The following is a 21232-nucleotide window of genomic DNA, read 5'->3' on the forward strand; positions in this document are numbered from 1 at the left end:
AGCTGGCACTAACAGGTGCCAAAAAAAAAAGTCTGGAATAACAAGCCCAGAACCCAAGCCAATACTTCCAGATTGTTCTCTCTACAGCATGAGAAAATAACTGAAAGGTTTGATTAAGCTACAGTTTGTTTAATAACAATCACTCATAAATTAACCAGCACTAATCTAGGTTGTTACGGTATTGTTGTGAAAACAACAATAAATGCGCCCCCCCCCCCCCCATAAATGAACTAAATGAACCAAATGAACCAGCGACCTTTTGACCTTATTGTCCTGTGTTCAGTAAACTCAAGTGAACACACGCCATCTGGTGGTGATAGTGTGTAACAACACTCACATAAACAACAGGCATAAACAACAACATATTAAAAGTGAACTTCATGTGAATTTAATAAGGATGTTGATGAGAGTGTTTGTGTGATAATCAGACAAAATAGTGCATGTGCTCTTTATTTTTCCAATCACAAATACCAAGATAAATAAGGAAAAGGGCAAAACTAAGACAAGTAAGGTAAAAGGTACCCCCCCCCCCCAAAATAAATAAATAAATAAATAAATAAATAAAATAAAAAACAAGACACACACACACACACACACACACACTTCCCATATGTATTTCACGCAAGTAGAGGGCGCTATCATACAGTGAGAGCAGACATAGGCTCATTCAGAGTCCCAGCATCCTCCTCCCACTGCCTACTGCAGATGAATCCATTCAGATATGTCATAATAATATCCCACTGATATTATACCAAAGTAGATTGATGTATAATGAATGAATGCAAGTAGAAAATACAGTATTTTCAACATAACACCTGTCTCAGTTGTGACATTTTTACAATATTACTGTTTTTGCCTTGGTGACCATAAGAGACCCCAGTTTTGAGCAGTCTGTAGATACAACAAATGACAAAGTGTATCCATATTTCACTATAGCGCCATCCTTTTTTTTTTTTTTTTTTAATAAATAAAGGACGGGGGAACAGAAATGAATACACAGATAAAATATAAACCAAGCAAAAATAGGGAGACAAATTATACAATATAATATTTGTGGATAAACTGGAGCTATTTAATCAATCCATTTTGTCCAATATTCTTCAGGTTTTGTTATTATTATTGTTTAACTTTCTCCACAAATATAGGCTAATGTATAAATTCTTGCGTAGGTGTTTTGGGCTGTTTTTATTGTTGTTGTCTGTTTGTTTGTTTGATTTTTGCAGTAAACATGATTCCGAAATGATACTGAAGTAATTTAACACATATTTGAGGGTATAAAGCCCATGGACAGTGAGACACAGTTATGTAATAGACCATGTGAGATTTAGTTGTATCGTAAACAGTTGGTACCAAGGATGGCTGTCTCTCATGCGGTGACCTATGACCCAATCTAAGGACATGTGTGTGAGGTCATCTATTATCTCAGTGGTGATGCCAGTGGCTGCAAGTGCATTTACTGAGGCCTCCATCATTCATAGCCATCTGACTGGTACTAATTACAATATCTTTACTGTAAACAGTCAGAAGAATTTACGAGAGCACTGGAAAGGCTCTCTGCTCCAGTAAACAACAAAGTTTGGATTCAACAGAGTCCATCCATAAATTAAAATTCAGTCATTATTTATTTATCCTTGTGATGTTCCAAACACATATGTCTTTGTTTGTTCGGTGGAACACAAAAGGAGATGTTAGGTGGAACGACAGCCTTTCACAGAATAGCATTCATTGTATGAAAAAAAAAAAGATGCAATGAAAATGAATATTGCCCGAAGCTGTCGGCCCATAACATTTTGCCTAATATCTCCTTTTGTATTCCATATAGAAGAGAGAAATACACACATGTTTGGAACAATGTGTGTTTTATTGTGGTTCATTTTAAAAAGAACCTCATAGCGTATCAAGACAGCACAGATGAATAGGGTAAAGTACACATTTTAATAGATATTACCATACCTCCCCATATGGTTAATCACATTTCATTAAAACAAATGCTTTATTTTACAAGTTTTATGAAATGTTGTTTAAATTATGCACTATCTAATTAAATATGCACTATTTTGCATACATTTCCATAACAGAAATCTGACCAGAAGATAAAGCCAGGTTCAAAATCTTGTTTAATTTTAAGTTCTTTAAATGAAAAGCTCTGCCAGTTCTATCAGTGCTGTTTTGATTTAAAACACCAGGAGGCAGTATGAAACCTTATCGAGATGATGAAAATAGAATTTGTAAAAACCACATTGCCTTAGAAATACACCCTTTAAGAATCCTAACGTATTTTTTCCCAAGAATATTTCGTTTTTAATTTTTTGAGACACAAAACTCGTCTGTTTTTAATGATAATCCCAGCAACAAAAAAACCAACAGACTTATAATACCTTTTGATTTTTTTGACAATAAACTAGTAGGGATTAAATAAAAAACCGGGAAGGTTTGATGATGGGTAGCTTTGTACGTTTTTGTTTTGATTGACAAGTAAGAAACATTCCTCATTGGTCAAGCCGGAGGCGTGGCGTAACGGTGCCACGCAGCTCTAGGCGAAACAACGGATCCTACTATGGCGAAGGCTATGAATATTAATGAGGTCAAGTTAACGTTGCTTGGTAACCTTGGAGCGTTCAGTCACGTTTCCTATTTAATATTTACAAGTCTTCCTTCTCCATAGTAGGATTAGCCAACTTTCAGTCAATCAGTTTACTGGTCGAACGTCACGCAACGTATTCATTATTCATGAGACAAGCACGGAGGCTCTTTAAAGTTAAATAAACGCCGCGGCGCGCGTGACTTGTGTTGCAGTTGCACACACTGTGCAGAGGCGCTGAGAGACAGACAGGCAACGAACCGAGACGAACAGACCCGAACCTGCGTGGCAAAAAGATTCTTCTAGAGAATGACGTCCATTTGTCCAAGATGCGATAAGACTGTGTTTTTCGGTGAGAGTTTTCCTCTAGAATTATCACTTAGCAGAAGTCTAAGCCAAGTTCATTTCATTGTTATCATATCATTGGATTGGACTAATTGACTCAAATTGCAGGGCATTTAAATGATGTTCTGAAAGGTCAAAGGTATTTTTTTTTTTTTTTTAAAGGAATAAACTTTTGCAAATCTTGGCAGAGTTAACGTTAGGCTACATAACAAGTGTTTGGAAAGTGCATTTGTTGGTTTTGGAGTCATTGGGTTATAAGCAGTGGGAATTGAACACTTATGTTTTCTTTTTGGGATATTGAAGACCTCATATCCAGTTTAATAGTTCCAAATATTTGGTGTAGCATCGGATAGATACTTTATGATGTGTGTGTGTTTAAATGCTTTATAACAAATTATGTTTTATAAGCAGCTTGCTTCATTATAGTTCTTCGTCTGTTTGGGATTTATGTGAATAAATGCAATGTATTTCCATATAGCCTACTAATATTCTTACCTTTAGCCTACACATCAGTACTTCAGCCCCAAACAAAAGTGGTGTTCCTGTCCTTGAGAAACATTCTGAAAATTAGGCTATGTGTCTGCTTTGTAAATGGTTAAATTAATCTGTCTAGTAATTTGAACTGGGTCTGAGGAAAAGATGTAGGGTAAAATAATAGGTTAATTTCAAAATTGTTATTATTAATTTTCTCACATACGGCATAGGGTTATATGGGACACCAAACTGTCAGTCTCAAGAAGAAGAAGTCTAATCTTGCAGTCTGTGCAGAACTAAGTATTTTTATTAATAGGTCAAGCACAAGTGACCCAGACGCTCCCACAACCGCATTGGAGAATGTTCTCTAGTCTGTCCCGTTTTTGTCACGTTATATGCTCCTGTTTAGTATTCTGTCCCGGAATCCAGTAGCCACAGGGTTAGTAAATGCTTTAGCCCATGAAAAGAGAATTGGGTGACAGTGTTACGTAAGAATTTGGCAAGGGACTCTTGGAACAAAGTGAGAGGATCTGTTGTGCTACTGTTGCAGGTTAGCGGATGGAGTAACGGTCTTTCTGGCTGCGCTGAAGAGGAGATGTTAGCTTGATGATTTGATATCCCCATTGAGACTAGACTTCTGAAAATGTCTGACTCGGTGTGCTCTCTGTTTGACCTGACTAGTTTTGTGTGATGGAATGTGTGTGTGAGAAAGACAGACTTAGGAATGTTGGCTGGTTAGTGTGTGAGGTTCTGGGATGGTGGGTTTAGTCCCCCATATGCACAATGCACAATGTTAACCTGGCAAATGTTTTTTGTACCATATTATAGCTCTTTCGCTTGGTATTTTATCACTACAATCTTAAAAATGACAGTGGTTTTCGCAGCGATGCCATAGAAGAACCATTTTTGTTTCCCCAAATAACCTTTCAGTCAACAGTTCCTAAAAAAACAGTCATGTGGTACAAGTCAGAGCTTTGAAGTCGTTTACATTCATTATTATTGTAATGTTATGTGCTTTGAGAGATGGGGTAATTTAACGCCGTCTCTCATGACACTTTCCAGACTCTGCTCTGGCTATGCGCATTCATGTTATGGAGAAGTAAAGCATTTTCTGTAAAGCTGCTTTGAAATGATACGTGCATGTTGTTAAAAGCACTCCACAAATTAATGTGAACTGAATTGAAGGGAGGGTGGGATCTTATGCATTCAAAGCTAGCTTGCTATTGCTAGCCTCTCTGAAATTGCCTACCCTTCCTCAAAGAACCTTTTTCCACTGTAAATAAACTTTTGTGGAATTGAGAGGTTCAATGGATGTTAAAGGTTCTTCATTGAACCATCAATGCCAATATAGAACTTTTATTTTTAAGAGCGCTGAAAATATAAAAGTACTTTTATTTCATTTTTTTGTGTGGAATGTTGACGTGTGTCTTTCTCTAAATCGCTTGTATTTCTCATTCCTGTGCTCCAAAGTCCATGGTTGTTTACTGTGTATTTGCTCATAGCAAACTATTGATTTTTTTTTTCTTTTCTTTTTTTCTCGTAGTTATGTTAAATTCAGGAGCTGATAGACAAATGAGAGAACACAGGCAAGCAGTTTTGTGCAATGGAAGTTGTAAAACATTACTAAAGAAGGCTGAAAATCAGCATACAATACCATTCAGAAGTTTGGGGTCCTTAAGAGGCTGCATTTATATAATCAAAAATACAGTGAAAACAGTAATATTGTGAAATAATATTACAATTTAAAATAACTGTTTTCAGTTGGAATACTTTTTAAAATATTATTTATTCCTCTGATGGTAATGCTGAATTTTCATCAGCCATTTCTCCAGTCACATGATCCTTCAGAAATCATTCTAATATGCTGATTTTGCTGCTCAAGAAACATTTATTATTACTATGAATGTTGAAAATAGCTGTGCTGCTTAATATTTTTGTGAAACCATTTTTTAAAGATTAATTAATAAATAGAAAGTTTAAAAGAACATTTAAAGTATTAATTAAAAAAAAAAAATCTTACTGACCCCAAACTTTTAAATGGTAGTGTTTCTATTTTTTCATTGCTTAGTTTCTTTTGAAATATCAGTAAAATTCTTGTTCAATTGATTATGCACTATAACTGCTTGTGAAGATCAGAAGGTCAGAGATAAGATGCACTTTTCAACATCCTCTTGATAGGAGCAGATCTGACTCAGCAGGGTTTGCGTTGTAACAGGATCTCCCTTTGGAGCTTTTCTTCAGATGGTCCAGTTTGTTCTTCCTCTCCTTTGATGCTGCATTGTTCAGCTGCAAACACACACACACATACAGACTCCACCCATTAGAATTAGTATTTTGTGTGGAAAGTCTTTCTCAGAGCTCTTGTAAGTACTGTTTATAGATATCTCGACAGATATAAACGCACAAACACGCACACAATTGTAGTTGCTGTGTTAAGCTGTATTTCAGCATTTGCTGAGCTGGGCACACCTGAAAAGAAATATGAATTTACAGTAACAGTAATTATAAAAGTTATATAAATAAAGATTTTAAAGTCCCGCTTTAGTCAATAATTGTATCCTTTAAAACTCACCTTTGATCACCAAAAAAAAAAAAAAAAAAAAAAATCCGTCATGCCTTGAATTTAACTCTACACATTGCCTCGTTTAGTATACGCGGTTCTATGATTATGCAAATTCCACTCACTCTCACCAGCTCAGAGAGCCACTCGTTGACGTGATTGGTTACAGTTTGTGACATCAGAAACACCAGCGATTTCAAACCGCGTTTTTGAGAATGTCTTTGGTTCACTGCAGGAGAAAATACTCAGCAATGGTGATAACTTCTGAATTTGCAAATGGTTTGTCTTAAAGCATATTAAAAACACCAGATTGACATATAAACAACATTAAAAGCTTGATTTTTACCACAGGGGAACTTTAAGTACACTACCATTCAAAAGTTTGGGGTCAGAAGATATTTTTTTTTTATGTTTTTGAAAGATTTCTCTTATGCTCACTTGGCTGCTTTTATTTGATAAAAAAAAAAAGAGTAAAATAGTTATATTGTGAAATATTTGTACAATTTAAAAATAACTGTATTTTTTAATTAATTATTTAATTAATCCCTTCTAATATGCTGATTTGGTGCTCGAGAAACATTTCTTATTATCAGTCAGTGTTGTAAAAAGTGTCCGCTTAATATATTTGCGGAAACCGTGATAAATTTATTTTTTTGATAAATAAAAGTTTTATTTGAAATAAACTTTTCTGTCTTTACTGTCACTTTTGAATGCAATTTTGTTGAATTAACTTTTTTTTTTTTTTTTCTTAAATCTTGCTGAGCCTAATCTTTTGAATGGTAGTGTATATACTAGATATTTCCTTTTTTTTTTTTTTTTTTTTTAGGCTTTTGACATTTGACATATAGTCAGGTCCACTTAGCAGTGTTTTTGACCAAGAACCACTCACTTAGAAAGAACAATGTCATTTGACTGAGCTGTAATGTGGCCAAACATAGAAATATCACTACAGGACAATTGTGATCTTATTAATTGTGTGTAATTTAGAGATACATCACTGCAGTTAAAGCTATCACTGCTAGTTATATATACGGTATCACACACTCATCAGATAACGCATTACACTCTCTCCCTGTTCTAGCTGAAAAAGTGAGCTCTCTGGGGAAAAACTGGCACCGCTTCTGTCTGAAATGTGAACGATGTAGTAAGATTCTGTCTCCTGGAGGCCATGCGGAGGTAAGCAGAACTAAAGCTGATACTGCAGGCTGAGATGCCATTAAAGGGTTAGTTCACCCAAAAATGAATATTCTGTCAGTACATTAATTACTCACCCTCATGTTGTTCCAACCCTGTAAGACTTTCGTTGATCTTCGGAACACAAATTAAGATATTTTTTATGAAATCTGAGAGCTGTCTTACTCCTTCATGGGCTTCTATATAATTTCATTCTGCCGGCCCAGAAAAGTTAGTAAAAACATTGTTAAAATAGTCCAAGTGACTACAGTGGCTCAACCTTAAGTTTATCAAGCGACGAGAATACTTTTTGTGCGCAAAACCCCCCCAAAATAATGACTTTATTCAACTATTCATTGTCTTCTGTGTGGGCCTCTGACGTGAGTTCACGAGAGAGCCACGACGCATGCGCGAAAACTGAGAAGATGGCGCAGAGGGGTCTCGAAGTAGGGTTTAAAATGGTTCTAAAGTGAGCATTTCCTGGATGTCCGAATCGTGAGAAACCAACGAGAAAACGTAAAAGTGCCTTACCAATGCTGCAAAATGAATGGCTTACCTTTCACACTTTCCATCAAATGATCATGAGCGGCATCTTCTCAGTTCTCGCGCATGCATCATGGCGTTCACGTCAGAGGCCCACACGGAAGAAAATGAATAGTTGAATAAAGTCGTTGTGCACAAAAAGTATTCTCGTAGCTTTATAAACTTAAAACTAGTCACTTGGACTATTTTAATGATGTCTTTCTTTCTTTCTTTCTTTCTTTCTTTCCTTCCTTCCTTCCTTCCTTCCTTCCTTCCTTCCTTCCTTCCTTCCTTCCTTCCTTCCTTCCTTCCTTCCTTCCTTCCTTCCTTCCTTCCTTCTCCTTTGATCAGACAGCACAGACATGATCCCTGATGACAGATAAATGGGATTCTAGATGTCCTACTTCTTGGTCTGTATGTATGTTGGTCTGTAGAGTTTCAGGCTTGCACAGTTTAGCAGGAGATCACACAACCGACTCTTAAAGCTCAAGCCATTGGGTTGACACTGATTCTAGGTCATCCATGTCCTTGCCTATTTCAGTGCCCCTCACTGCACTTTCTTCTTCCTTTCTTCTTTTCTCTCTCCTTCTTATGGTCCTGACATGTTCGATGGTCTTGTCTGATACATTAGAAGACATTTTCTAGTTCAGTGAGCTGAGTTGTCTTTTGTCCCTGTTTGGGTTAATTGATTGTTCATCCATCCCTCTGTAAGTCTACACTCCACCCGTAGACTTGTCACTCATCAGGAGTAGAAGTTTATGGAGGAATTGAAAGTCCTACAATGACTTTAAGCACAGATAATCAGTATTTATAGTAACCTCATTGGATCTGTCTGGAATGCTCTTTGACTGTCAGGGAGAGATTACAATTACATTCACTATTAAAATTGAATGGAAAAAATGTAGCATGTTTGTTTTCTTGAAACGGTTACATAAGACCATTCCCATACTCATTTGAACCCTAAACATCAAAATAGCAAAGAACGAAAGGATAAGGTATAAATATCCTCAGTACTCCTTACAAAAGCATTTGATTTTGCTTTATTCTGTCATTTTTTTACAGTATGAACAGAAAAGAGTTTGACAGACACAGCAGGGTGAAGAATGACTGACTGTGTTAACAGGAAGCGAAACAAATTCTTTTAGTCTTGGGCTTTACTACTGCTTGCCTCTTACAGGAAATGTAAATCATAATATTCTTAACCGCAATGAAATTCATGGAGAAATGGCAGTAATCTGTCATTTTCAAATGCATGTTCAGTCCGGTCCAGCTGCTACATTTCAGATAACTTTACTGAACATGTAGGTATCTGTAAGCCTATGCACTTTCTCTCCCACACAGTGTTACTGTAGGTTTTTACCAGAACTATTACAAGGACAATGTAGGGACAAAGATAGTGTTCATTCAAACCAGAAAACAATCGTCTGCTTTTCTGCTTCTCTTCCTTTCTTCCTTCTCCCTCCTTCTCTCTCTCATCACGCTCACGCTTGCACGCACACAAACACAAGTCACATACAGCTTTAGTTTAATTATAAGGTGAGTTTGGACTGAAGGAAGGGTTTTTTTTCTATTTTTTTTTCTATTGCCTTTTCAGTTGTGTTGATAAAAATGGATGGACAAACAGCTCTTCATTGTCGCACTGAAAGATATATTTAGTCTTTAAAGTTACTGTTTCCCCTTCTTTTGAGAACTGTGTGTGCTCTTTTTCTCTTATTGTGTTCAAAACAGCAGGAGGTTGTGTTGTTTGGTGTTCACTCTCTGCAGGTGTCGACTGCCTTTTTTTTCTAACTCTATTCTTTGGGAAATGGCTCTCAGTGGGAACGCAAACTGTATTTTTAGCTTGTCACAACAGAGACACTGAGTTAGATGTTGCTTTTAATATAATATATAAAATATATATAAAAAAATGCCTGATTAAGATGGTAATAAAAATAAATGAGTAAATATCTGTTTGTTTAGTTTAGCATGTTATTTTGGATTTAATGTTTTGAGCACACATGCACTAAAACGCTTGCACACTAAAATAGAGGGGTGTGTGTGTGTGTGTACTTGTACAACTATCTTTGTGAGGACCAGTTTGAGTTTTAGACCATTGGAGTGAGGACAAAGAGTAAAGTGAGTACATTTTGGCCGGTCCTCACTTTCTGAGACCCCTTTAAAGGCCTGTTTGAGGGTCAAGACTTGGTTTTAGGGATAAGGTTATAATTAAGTTAAGGGTAGAATTAGGGTATGGGTTCAGGTTAGGCACTTAGTTGTGATGGGTAAGGTTAGGGTAAGCGGCTAGAGATTGCATTGTGTCAATGAATGTCCTCATAAAGATAGATGTACAAAAGTGTGTGTGTGTGTGTGTGTGTGTAAGGAGGCTTGAATTTCACTCTGATTTGAGCCTGACTGGGTCTTTTTATGCAGTCTGGGAGGAGCAGGAAGGAACAGAAGGATAAACAATGACCTCTAATGAATCCAGCACAACACAAGCCTCTTTCTCTCTTTCATTCTGTCTCCCACACACACTTCTGAAAATATTACCTTGCTTGAAAATTTTGGTTTTAGTAGAAGAGTGTCTAGCACAAATTTTAATTTAATTTACAAATACACGTTTTTATAGAATTTTTTTTTTAATTATTGGTAGTGAACTAAATGTGTAAGCACTCTGCAATTAGAATATTTTTCTCATTTTAGTTTTAGTATGGTTTATTGATGTGATTTTTAAAAAAAACTATACATTTGTACAGTGGGAAATTTAGCAAATTAAGTAAAATAAAGTTAAAATGGACTAATAAAGATATTCTCTCTTTTTCTCTATCAGCACGATGGATTGCCTTACTGTCATAAACCCTGCTACGGAACTCTCTTTGGACCAAAAGGTATGTACAATAAATTGAATTTGGAGTTTGTAAGGTGTTTTGTGCGTACGTGTCGTGTAAAAATGTGAGACATTTAATTGGAAATATAGTGCATTTTCATCTTCATACAAAGCTATGTAAGAATTTAGGTGCTAACAGGTATTTAATGGGTATTTGGATTTTTTGTTCTAGCTGCTCTCTGTATCCATGTACAGGAAATAAAGGTTTGAACCAGGGCTCATTTAGAGACATCTGACTCTCTGTGACTTTTTTAGAATAACCTTCCAACCAAAGACCATTCACTCACCATTAGAAACCTTATCGTTCGTGTGTGTGTGAGAGAGAGAACAGAGAGAGAGAGAACACAGAGAGAGAGAGAGAACACAGAGAGAGAGAGAGAGAGAACAGAGGGGTCATTTTTTACCCTCATGTCAGCAGAGGTTGACCAGCTTTTTTGGTACTTTTTATCCCTTTTGGAGCTGAACATCACTTGAAGAGATCCTTAAAAATATCACAAAGTCTTTCAGCTTTCAGGTTTGCAACAACAAGAGTTAATGATGATTCAGTTTTGTTTTGTTTTTTGGGTGAACTATCATTTAAAGTCCCCATGAAATCAAAATTGAAGTTTTAGTATGAATAAGCTGTTGTCTATAAGCTAATGTGCTCCAAAACAATGACAAAATTAGCATTTAGTAGATATACAGTGGGGAGAACAAGTATTTGATACACTGCAGATTTTGCAGGTTTTCCTACTTACAAAGCATGTAGAGGTCTGTAATTTTTCATAGGTACACTTCAACTGTGAGAGACAGAATCTAAAATAAAAATCCAGAAAATCATATTGTCCATCCATCCATCCATCTTCTACCGCTTATCCGGGGCCGGGTCGCGGGGGCAGCAGTCTAAGCAGAGATGCCCAGACTTCCCTCTCCCTAGACACTTCCTCCAGCTCTTCCGGGGGGACACCGAGGCGTTCCCAGGCCAGCCGGGAGACATAGTCTCTCCAGCGTGTCCTAGGTCTTCCCCGGGGTCTCCTCCCGGTGGGACATGCCCGGAACACCTTCCCGGGAAGGCGTCCTGGAGGCATCCGGAAAAGATGCCCAAGCCACCTCAACTGACCCCTCTCGATGTGGATGAGCAGCGGCTCTACTCTGAGCTCCTCCCGAGTGACCGAGCTTCTCACCCTATCTCTAAGGGATCGCCCAGCCACCCTGCGGAGAAAGCTCATTTCGGCCGCTTGTATCCGGGATCTTGTCCTTTCGGTCATGACCCACAGCTCATGACCATAGGTGAGAGTAGGAACGTAGATTGACTGGTAAATCGAGAGCTTCGCCTTGCGGCTCAGCTCCTTCTTCACCACGACAGACCGGTACAGGGACCGCATTACTGCAGAAGCTGCACCGATCCGCCTGTCAATCTCCCGTTCCATCCTTCCCTCACTCGTGAACAAGACCCCAAGATACTTGAACTCCTCCACTTGAGGCAGGAGCTCTCCACCAACCTGAAGCGGGCAAACCACCCTTTTCCGACTGAGAACCATGGCCTCGGATTTGGAGGTGCTGATTCTCATCCCAGCCGCTTCACACTCGGCTGCAAACCGTCCCAGTGCATGCTGGAGGTCCTGGTCTGATGAGGCCAACACGACAACATCATCCGCAAAGAGCAGAGATGAAATCGTGTGGTCCCCAAACCTGACCCCCTCCGGCCCCTGGCTGCGCCTAGAAATTCTGTCCATAAAAATTATGAACAGAACCGGCGACAAAGGGCAGCCCTGCCGGAGTCCAACACGCACCGGGAACAAGTCTGACTTACTGCTGGCAATACGAACCAAGCTCCTGCTCCGGTCGTACAGGGACCGGATAGCCCTTAGCAAAGGGCCCCGGACCCCATACTCCCGGAGCACCCTCCACAGGCCGCCGCGAGGGACACAGTCGAATGCCTTCTCCAAATCCACAAAGCACATGTAGATTGGTTGGGCAAACTCCCATGAACCCTCCAGCACCCTGTAGAGGGTATAGAGCTGGTCCAGTGTTCCACGACCGGGGCGAAAACCACACTGTTCCTCCTGAATCCGAGGTTCTACTATCGGCCAGATTCTCCTCTCCAGTACCCTGGCATAGACTTTCCCAGGGAGGCCGAGAAGTGTGATCCCCCTATAGTTGGAGCACACCCTCCGATCCCCCTTCTTGAAAAGAGGGACCACCACCCCGGTCTGCCAGTCCAAAGGTACTGTCCCCGACCACCACGCGATGTTGCAGAGGCGTGTCAGCCAAGACAGCCCCACAACATCCAGAGACTTGAGGTACTCAGGGCGGATCTCATCCACCCCCGGTGCCTTGCCACCGACGAGTTTCTTGACTACCTCGGTGACTTCAGCTTGGGTGATGGACGAGTCCGCCTCCGAGCCCTCAGCCACTGCTTCCTCAATGGAAGACGTGACGGCGGGATTGAGGAGATCCTCGAAGTATTCCTTCCACCGTCCGGTGATATCCCCAGTCGAGGTCAACAGCTGCCCACCTCCACTGTAAACAGCGTTGGTAGGGCACTGCTTCCCCCTCCTGAGGCGCCGGACGGTTTGCCAGAATCTCTTCGAGGCCGACCGATAGTCCTTCTCCATGGCCTCACCGAACTCCTCCCAGGCCCGAGTTTTTGCCTCCACAACCACCCGGGCTGCAGTCCGCTTGGCCCGTCGGTACCCATCAGCTGCCTCAGGAGTCCCACAAGCCAGCCAGGCCCGATAGGACTCCTTCTTCAGCTTGACGGCATCCCTTACTTCCGGTGTCCACCACCGGGTTCGGGGATTGCCGCCTCGACAGGCACCGGAGACCTTACGGCCACAGCTCCGAGTGGCCGCATTGACAATGGAGGTGGAGAACATGGTCCACTCGGACTCAATATCTCCAGACTCCCTCGGGATCTGGTCGAAGCTCTGCCGGAGGTGGGAGTTGAAGATCTCTCTGACAGGAGATTCGGCCAAACGTTCCCAACAGACCCTCACAGTACGTTTGGGTCTGCCGAGTCTGTCCAGCTTCCTCCCCCGCCATCGGATCCAACTCACCACCAGGTTTTTTCCCCTCCTTGAACTGCCACCTTACCGTGGTGGAGGGGTTTGAGTACCCGAATGAACCTAGGAGCTATGTTGTCTGGGGCTATATGCCCCTGGTAGGGTCTCCCAAGGCAAACAGGTCCTAGGCGACGGGTCAGACTAAGAGCGGTTCAAAAACCCTTATGATGTCAAAAAAAACGAGGACCGTGACGTCGCCCGGTATGGCGCAGCCGGGGCCCCACCCTGGAGCCAGGCCCGGGGTTGGGGCTCGTATGCGAGCGCCTGGTGGTCGGGCCTCCCCCCATGGGGTCCGGCCGGGCTCAGCCCGAAGGAGTGACGTGGGGCCACCCTCCCGTGGACCCACCACCTGCAGGAGGGACCGTAAGGGGCCGGTGCTAAGTGGATCGGGCGGCAGTCGAAGGCGGGGGCCTAGACAACCCGATCCCTGGACGCGGAATCTAGCTCTAGGGACATGGAATGGAAAATATGGAAAATCATATTGTATGATTTTTAAATAATTAATTTGCATTTTATTGCATGACATAAGTATTTGATCACCTACCAACCAGTAAGAATTCCGTCTTTTTCTTTAAGAAGCCCTCCTGTTCTCCACTCATTACCTGTATTAACTGTACCTGTTTGAACTCGTTACCTGTATAAAAGACACCTGTCCACACACTCAATCAAACAGACTCCAACCTCTGACCTCTGAACAATGGCCAAGACCAGAGAGCTGTGTAAGGACATCAGGGATTAAACTGTAGACCTGCACAAGGTTGGGATGGGCTACAGGACAATAGGCAAGCAGCTTGGTGAGAAGGCAACAACTGTTGGCGCAATTATTAGAAAATGGAAGAAGTTCAAGATGACGGTCAATCTCCCTCGGTCTGGGGCACCATGCAAGATCTCACCTCGTGGGGCATCAATGATCATGAGGAAGGTGAGGGATCAGCCCAGAACTACTCGGCAGGACCTGGTCAATGACCTGAAGAGAGCTGGGACCACAGTCTCAAAGAAAACCATTAGTAACACACTACACCGTCATGGATTAAAATCCTGCAGCGCACGCAAGGTCCCCCTGCTCAAGCCAGCGCATGTCCAGGCCCATCTGAAGTTTGCCAATGACCATCTGGATGATCCAGAGGAGGAATGGGAGAAGGTCATGTGGTCTGATGAGACAAAAATAGAGCTTTTTGGTCTAAACTCCACTCGCCGTGTTTGGAGGAAGAAGAAGGATGAGTACAACCCCAAGAACACCATCCCAACTGTGAAGCATGGAGGTGGAAACATCATTCTTTGGGGATGCTTTTCTGCAAAGGGGACAGGACGACTACACCGTATTGAGGGGAGGATGGATGGGGCCATGTATTGCGAGATCTTGGCCAACAACCTCCTTCCCTCAGTAAGAGCATTGAAGATGGGTCGTGGCTGGGTCTTCCAGCATGACAACGACCCGAAACACACAGCCAGGGCATCTAAGGAGTGGCTCTGTAAGAAGCATCTCAAGGTCCTGGAGTGGCCTAGCCAATCTCCAGACCTGAACCCAATAAAAAAAACTTGGAGGGAGCTGAAAGTCCGTATTGCCCAGCTACAGCCCCGAAACCTGAAGGATCTGGAGAAGGTCTGTATGGAGGAGTGGGCCAAAATCGGCAGTGTATCAAATACTTGTTCTCCCCACTGTAAACATTCAAAACTTACTGTCTCTCACTTCGTTATGTCCCACCCTGTCTTCCTGTTTCAGTGGAAATTATGTCAACACATTGAATAATGCTGCGCGTTTCAAGGCACTTCAGTGGGCCTTTCAAGGGGCCGTTTACACAACTCCATTTCAACTAAAAACTGAAAACTTTTTATGCATTTTGGCCGTTCATTTACATGACAATGGTGTTTTGGGCTTTTGAAAACGGGTTTCAAAGTGCAAGTTTTTGAAAACAATACCGTTATCACCTCCATGTAAACTATAAAAACGTGAATATGTGAAACGATGACGTCATGCGCATGCTTATTACATGTTCAGTCTATAGGCGCGTAATGTCTCTTTACAAAGTGACATCACCAACAACTGGCCTGTTTTTAGTCATTTTTGTGGATCCGTGTGAACGGGGATCGTTTTGACTACGTTGTCACCTGTATGCAAAAATCGCGTAGGAAATACTTTTCTGTTTTTAGTACATCGTTGTCGTGTAAACGTTCCCTTAATATCTGCTACTTTCTTGTTGATTGAAGCCAGATTAAAGCAGGTCTTCCAGGTTGGACCAGATCATATACGTAGATGGCGAAAACTTGCTCCTGCTACTTTGATGCGTATATGGTGTGTGAGTGGCATAGGTTAGTTGTCCCAATGAGTGAGAAAGGTTGAGATGAAGCAACTGAATCTCGAACCTCCGGATAATCACCCATTTTAAAAAGACCCTGAACAGAGGAGAGTCTGCTGGCAAAAAGAGAACGCAACCGAGCTCGTAATAAAACATCAATCAACATTGGCTTGGCTTTAGGAGATAGTGAGAACTGAGGGATTTGAAATGTTGTAAAAGTGATGTGAAGATTTTATTACTGAACAAGTGAGTAAGGCATTTTATTGAATGAATACATTGCCATGTGTACAGTAGCTCTCTAACAGAGTTCATTGTAAAGCATTATCTATTTTGAAGGGTAATTTCATTATGGTTGTTGTAGCGCTGTGTCAAGTCAAGTCATCTTTATCCAAATAGCCTAGCGTTTTTTACAGTACAGATTGTTTTAAAACAGCTTTACAGTGATGGCAGGAAAATAATCAACAAAGTTTATTTCGGCTGTACAGCAAACAAACGAACAGTGTATGAAGCTGTGCTGGAATTTATTTTCAAGGAAGTACCGTGTCTATTAATGGGTGTAGCTACTGTAGCTACACCCATTAGCTTCAGCTAGTCAGCTTGAGATCCTTTCCATCCAAACTGGTTATATCTCTTAAGCTCAGTAGTGAATGTTTTATGAGCAGTTGAATAATCTCGCTCTCTCTCTTTTTAGAGAAAGAACCATATTCAGCTGTAGTCACACTGAGCCAAAGCACAACCAAAACAATGTTCTTCTGCAAAATGCATGCAGTTTTGTTTTTTAATGATAGAGGGCCAAAAGTTGCATATATATATATATATATATATATATATATATATATATATATATATATATATATATATATATATATATATATGCAATTTTTTTTTTTTTTTTTTTTTTTTTTTTTTTGTGTGTGTGTGTGTGTGTGTGTATGATTGGTAGGTTTAGGGGTCGGGTTAGTGTAAGGGGACAGAATATACAGTTTGGACAGTATAAAACCATTACATCTATGGGGAGTCCTACATCTATGTGTGTGTGTGTTTGCGCACGCACGCGTGCATTCGGTAAGATGCTAGGTTTTATTTTTATAGCTTGTTGATGCACTTCCAGAATTTAGAATATGCTTGTTTCAGTTTGTATTATACTATCCAAGTGAGTGTGTAATTCGGAAGAGGTACATTTTATCAGGATCTGAACAGGTTATTTTGGACTTTTGGCAAATGCTATCTGCATTAGGAGAGTCTGAACACTTAGATATGAGCTTTATCAACCAAACACTCACTCACACAGTAATGGAATGGTACTCACTGCTCTGTCTTCTCTTTGGTAGGTGTAAATATCGGAGGGGCAGGGTCTTACATATATGACACGCCTCCTCAAACACCGGTTGACAAATCATTTAACAGCCCTCCAGACGGAGCACCCACCACACCTTGGACCAACTCACAGATCAACTATAATCAACCCAAAGGTTAGACACTACTGTTCAAAAGTTTTAAGTCATTAATACATTATTATTATTATTTTTTAAATTTTTTTTATTATTACTTTTATTCCGTAAGGATGCATTCAATTAATCAAATGTGTGGTAAAGACATTTATAACGCTACAGAAAATATTTATTTCAAATTAATACTGTTATTTAGAAAATTCTATTTATCAAAGAATCCTGAACTGGGATCTCAATGGCCACGTACACACTGCAGCTAAATTTGGCTGTCAACTCACCTGTGAGTGCTTAATCCTCTTCTGTACACACACAGTTCAGTATTTTACGGGAGTGACAACCAACCGCATTCTACATTCGAATTAACTCCCGAAAAATGCTGGTTGTCACAAACTCAAAACTTCTACTCTGTGTGTACAGAACTGAACTGAACAACTAGTTGTTAATGACATATTTTAACATGCAATGAATGTTTCTCTTTATGTGCGGTGCGAGAAATGCACCTTTGCTTGGAAAGGCAGCTTCACAGAGCGCGCTCTTGTAGTGTTGCCATTTCCACTTATTATAAGTGTTTTTGGCCTTACTGTTTAAGCTTGGCTCATAAAGTGATCAAGTTGACTCCTCCATCGACTGTGCTTTAGTTAAAATTGTTGAACATAATGATTCTTTAAGTAATGGCTGCTGCAAATTCAGCTTTTTTTAAAAGCTGCATCACAAACACACTTTTTAAGCAAAAATATTACAAAAAGTTTATTGACGCCTGTGAAAAAAGGTTAGAATAAAAGAGAAACATAAAAAAAGTTATTATGAAATGGTTTAAAAGAAGAAAAAAATCACTTTGTGAGATCAATTGCAAAAAACAAAGTCGCTCTTTTAAATTTATATCTCATTGTCATTATTATATCTCACAAGTTTTGTTGTTTTATGTGTATCAATTTTGTAAATATTTATTCCTTGATTCCCTATTGCAGTTTTTATTTTTTATTCTTCTACACTGAGGCTGAAATGGTTTCTATAATATACTGTCAAAAATTAAAACAAGTATTTGAACACTTTTCGGTTGTCAAACGTTAGTGTAATATGTCCTTCGTTAATGTGGCTACTTTGCTAGGACACCTGTTGAACTTGAGGGAAACTGATTTGTACATCTACTAAAATCTCTTGACATTAATTGGTTAAAAGTGAGGAAAAGTTATTTCTGAGAAAAGTTTTAGCATAATTTGACTGTAAATGCCACTTGGTTTGATATTTTGTCTTGTAATGAAATGACATTCATGGTTAAATACATGGTTAAGTGTGATTTAAGTGTCCAAATGTGTCCATATGCTATTTTTAGCCAATGTATATATAGACACACTCTTCCAAGCTGCATTGTTCCACACATTCCTTTTATATATTAACACTTCCTCAGCACTTTTTAACACACACACACACACACACACACACACACACACACACACACACACACACACACACACACACACACACACACACACACACACACACACAGAGATTTCCACACTGAGTGGGAGATAGAAATACTTACATGTGTGTGTTGTAATGGAGGGGTGGGAGGATTGTTTTCTGAAGTGACCCCCTTGGGATTTTATGCAGTGGAATTTTAATGGCTTTAGTTGATTGGCTCCTTTCCTGAAATATTTCCCCTTAATAGGTGTTTTCCGACAGGCGGGACGTTGCAGGAATGTAAGGGGAGGGTTTTAAGGACTGCTGTGGAAACGTCTGGAGAAATGTCTCAGAATGTAACGTGTTTCCTGTGAGCCAAGCGCCATGGGTTCACTTTGTTAAATATAACACAGGAGAAGACATTAGGATCTAAAACTGGTAACAGTCTGTCATCTTTGATGTGAGACAGAAGTGTTGATTTAAAGATCCTTATCAAAGCTAGATCATACGGAACAGATTTGGATCTGGCATTCAAAAGCAACAAACCAGTCCTCCAAAGAAAAATGTTAACATACACACAGATACGAAAATAAAAGTTTAAACAAGTATGTATACAGAACCATAAAGTGTTTGCTTTTCGTTTGTAGCTTCCAATGCTCCTACACGCATGTTTGCTGGAGAAACTTATTCGTGTCCCGGCTGTGGAAAGGCAGTTTATTTCGGTGAGTCCAGTGAATCAAAACTATGACTTTTCAGACATTTGAGAACTTTCAGGAATGTCTGTGTTGTGTGTGAGTGTTTGCGAGTGAGTGAGTGAGTGAGTACCTGGTATTCCCTATGTTACGGGGACCAAATGTCCCCACAAGAATAGTAATACCAGTACTTGTTGGTCCCCATGAGGAAAACAGCTTATAAATCATACAAAATTAAATTTCTAAAAATGTTTTCTGTTTTCTGTGATAGGTAGGTTTAGGTTTAGCATTAGGGTATAGAATATACAGTTTTGCACATATGAAAATCATTGTCTAGGGAAAGTCTCCATAAAAGAAGGAAACGTGTGTGTGTGTGTGTGTGTGGTTTTGTGCTTCTGTGGTAGATACTGTACGTGTGCAAGCATTCTGTCTGACCATTCTTTGGTCTTTTTTAAGATTTTAAGTCTATTTAAAAGGGAACAGCAAGAATTTTTGATTTATGGTGGTTACTTGTGCAACATTTGAACTTTGTGGTTCTTTCTAGCCATATATTTTTTGTCTCAAACACAAAATGACACTTACAAATTTTATTTAAAATGATATATATATATATATTTTTTTTTTGTTTATTACATATATTTTATATATCAAATTATATATTTGAAATAAATTAATATATATTTAAAATAAAAAAATATTACAAATTGTAAATAATGTTTTTAAATATATATTTTTTCTTTTTTATAGAATATACACATCTTATTTAGTTTTTAATGTATAATTATTAAAAACCGCTGTGATAGATTGATATGATGTCATTTGTGTTGTGGTGATGTCATGGTCTAATGCTGCAGCTGAGAAGGTGATGTCACTGGGTCGCAACTGGCACAGGCCTTGCCTTCGCTGTGTGAGGTGCAAGAAAACACTGACCCCTGGTGGTCATGCAGAGGTACTTATAAACGCATTGTTCAGCCTACTGCTTCTATTAAAAGTGTTTAAAGTTTATATTATTTCATATTAAATTCATATTCAAAATTAAAATAGTAGCTAACACTGGAATGTAACTCAAAGTTATGTGATCAATAGTTGAGTTCTTCTTATATAATGTTGATAAGTGATATATTGTGTAATATTTGTAGAATATTTACCATAATGATTACTTCATTAATTCGGACTCCCTAATAATATTCTATTATTTTCTCTATTTTCTGCAGCATGAGGGCAGCCCGTACTGCCATGTGCCCTGCTATGGGTACCTTTTTGGACCAAAAGGTGTGAACATTGGAAAGGTGGGCTGTTACATATACGAGAAAGAAAATGCAGAGAATGAAATGCCAAGTGAGCATTAAGTCATAACGAAAAAGCTCTTTTTTAATTTGGTACTGAAGTGTTGTTGTTGTTGTTTTTTTTTACATGAGTAAAATTGTAAAGTGTAAAGGTTCATTTGATATATGCAAATGTCATTGCATATGCATGTATTCTAATTGATAATCAGAAATGGCCACTGGCATCTTAAAAATTAATTCATATTAAACAGTCCCCACTCAAACACACACACACTCTCTCTCTCTCTCTCTCTCTCTCTCTCTCTCTCTCTCTCTCTCTCTCTCTCTCTCTCTCTCTCTCTCTCTCTCTCTCTCTCTCTCTCTCTCTCTCTGTTTTTCTCTTTCACAAACACAGATTCACAATTTCAGTGTATTCATTCACAACTCCATTTAATCTTATTTAGGAAGTCTCTAATTATTACATGGCACTGGAGAAATTTGTAAATCTTATTAAAAAAAAATTGTAACTAATAAAAACTATTTTAAAATAACTTTAGAATTGTT

At 39.5% G+C, this 21232-nt stretch overlaps 1 protein-coding gene across 1 annotated transcript; it reads left to right on the forward strand.

Annotated features, from left to right (window-relative positions):
• The first annotated feature begins 2717 nt into the window (after positions 1–2717).
• On the forward strand, positions 2718–21060 carry crip3 (cysteine-rich protein 3). Its single transcript, XM_084096075.1, has 7 exons — positions 2718–2933; positions 7042–7136; positions 10462–10519; positions 17191–17331; positions 19359–19433; positions 20258–20352; positions 20618–21060. Exons 1-7 carry the CDS (start codon positions 2891–2893, stop codon positions 20750–20752), a joined length of 642 nt encoding a protein of 213 aa, XP_083952201.1. The 5' UTR covers positions 2718–2890; the 3' UTR covers positions 20753–21060.
• The last annotated feature ends 172 nt before the right edge of the window (positions 21061–21232 follow it).

This window comes from Abramis brama (assembly GCF_963993115.1).
Source record: "Abramis brama genome assembly, chromosome: 21".
Lineage (NCBI taxonomy): Eukaryota > Metazoa > Chordata > Actinopteri > Cypriniformes > Leuciscidae > Abramis > Abramis brama.

Excerpts from the sequence above, each read along its gene's own strand:
- crip3 (XM_084096075.1), top strand. The coding sequence starts at position 2,891 with ATGACGTCCATTTGTCCAAGATGCGATAAGACTGTGTTTTTCG. Across the intron at positions 2,934-7,041 it reads CGATAAGACTGTGTTTTTCG|CTGAAAAAGTGAGCTCTCTG; the intron begins GTGAGAGTTTTC and ends TCCCTGTTCTAG. Across the intron at positions 7,137-10,461 it reads CTCCTGGAGGCCATGCGGAG|CACGATGGATTGCCTTACTG; the intron begins GTAAGCAGAACT and ends TTTCTCTATCAG.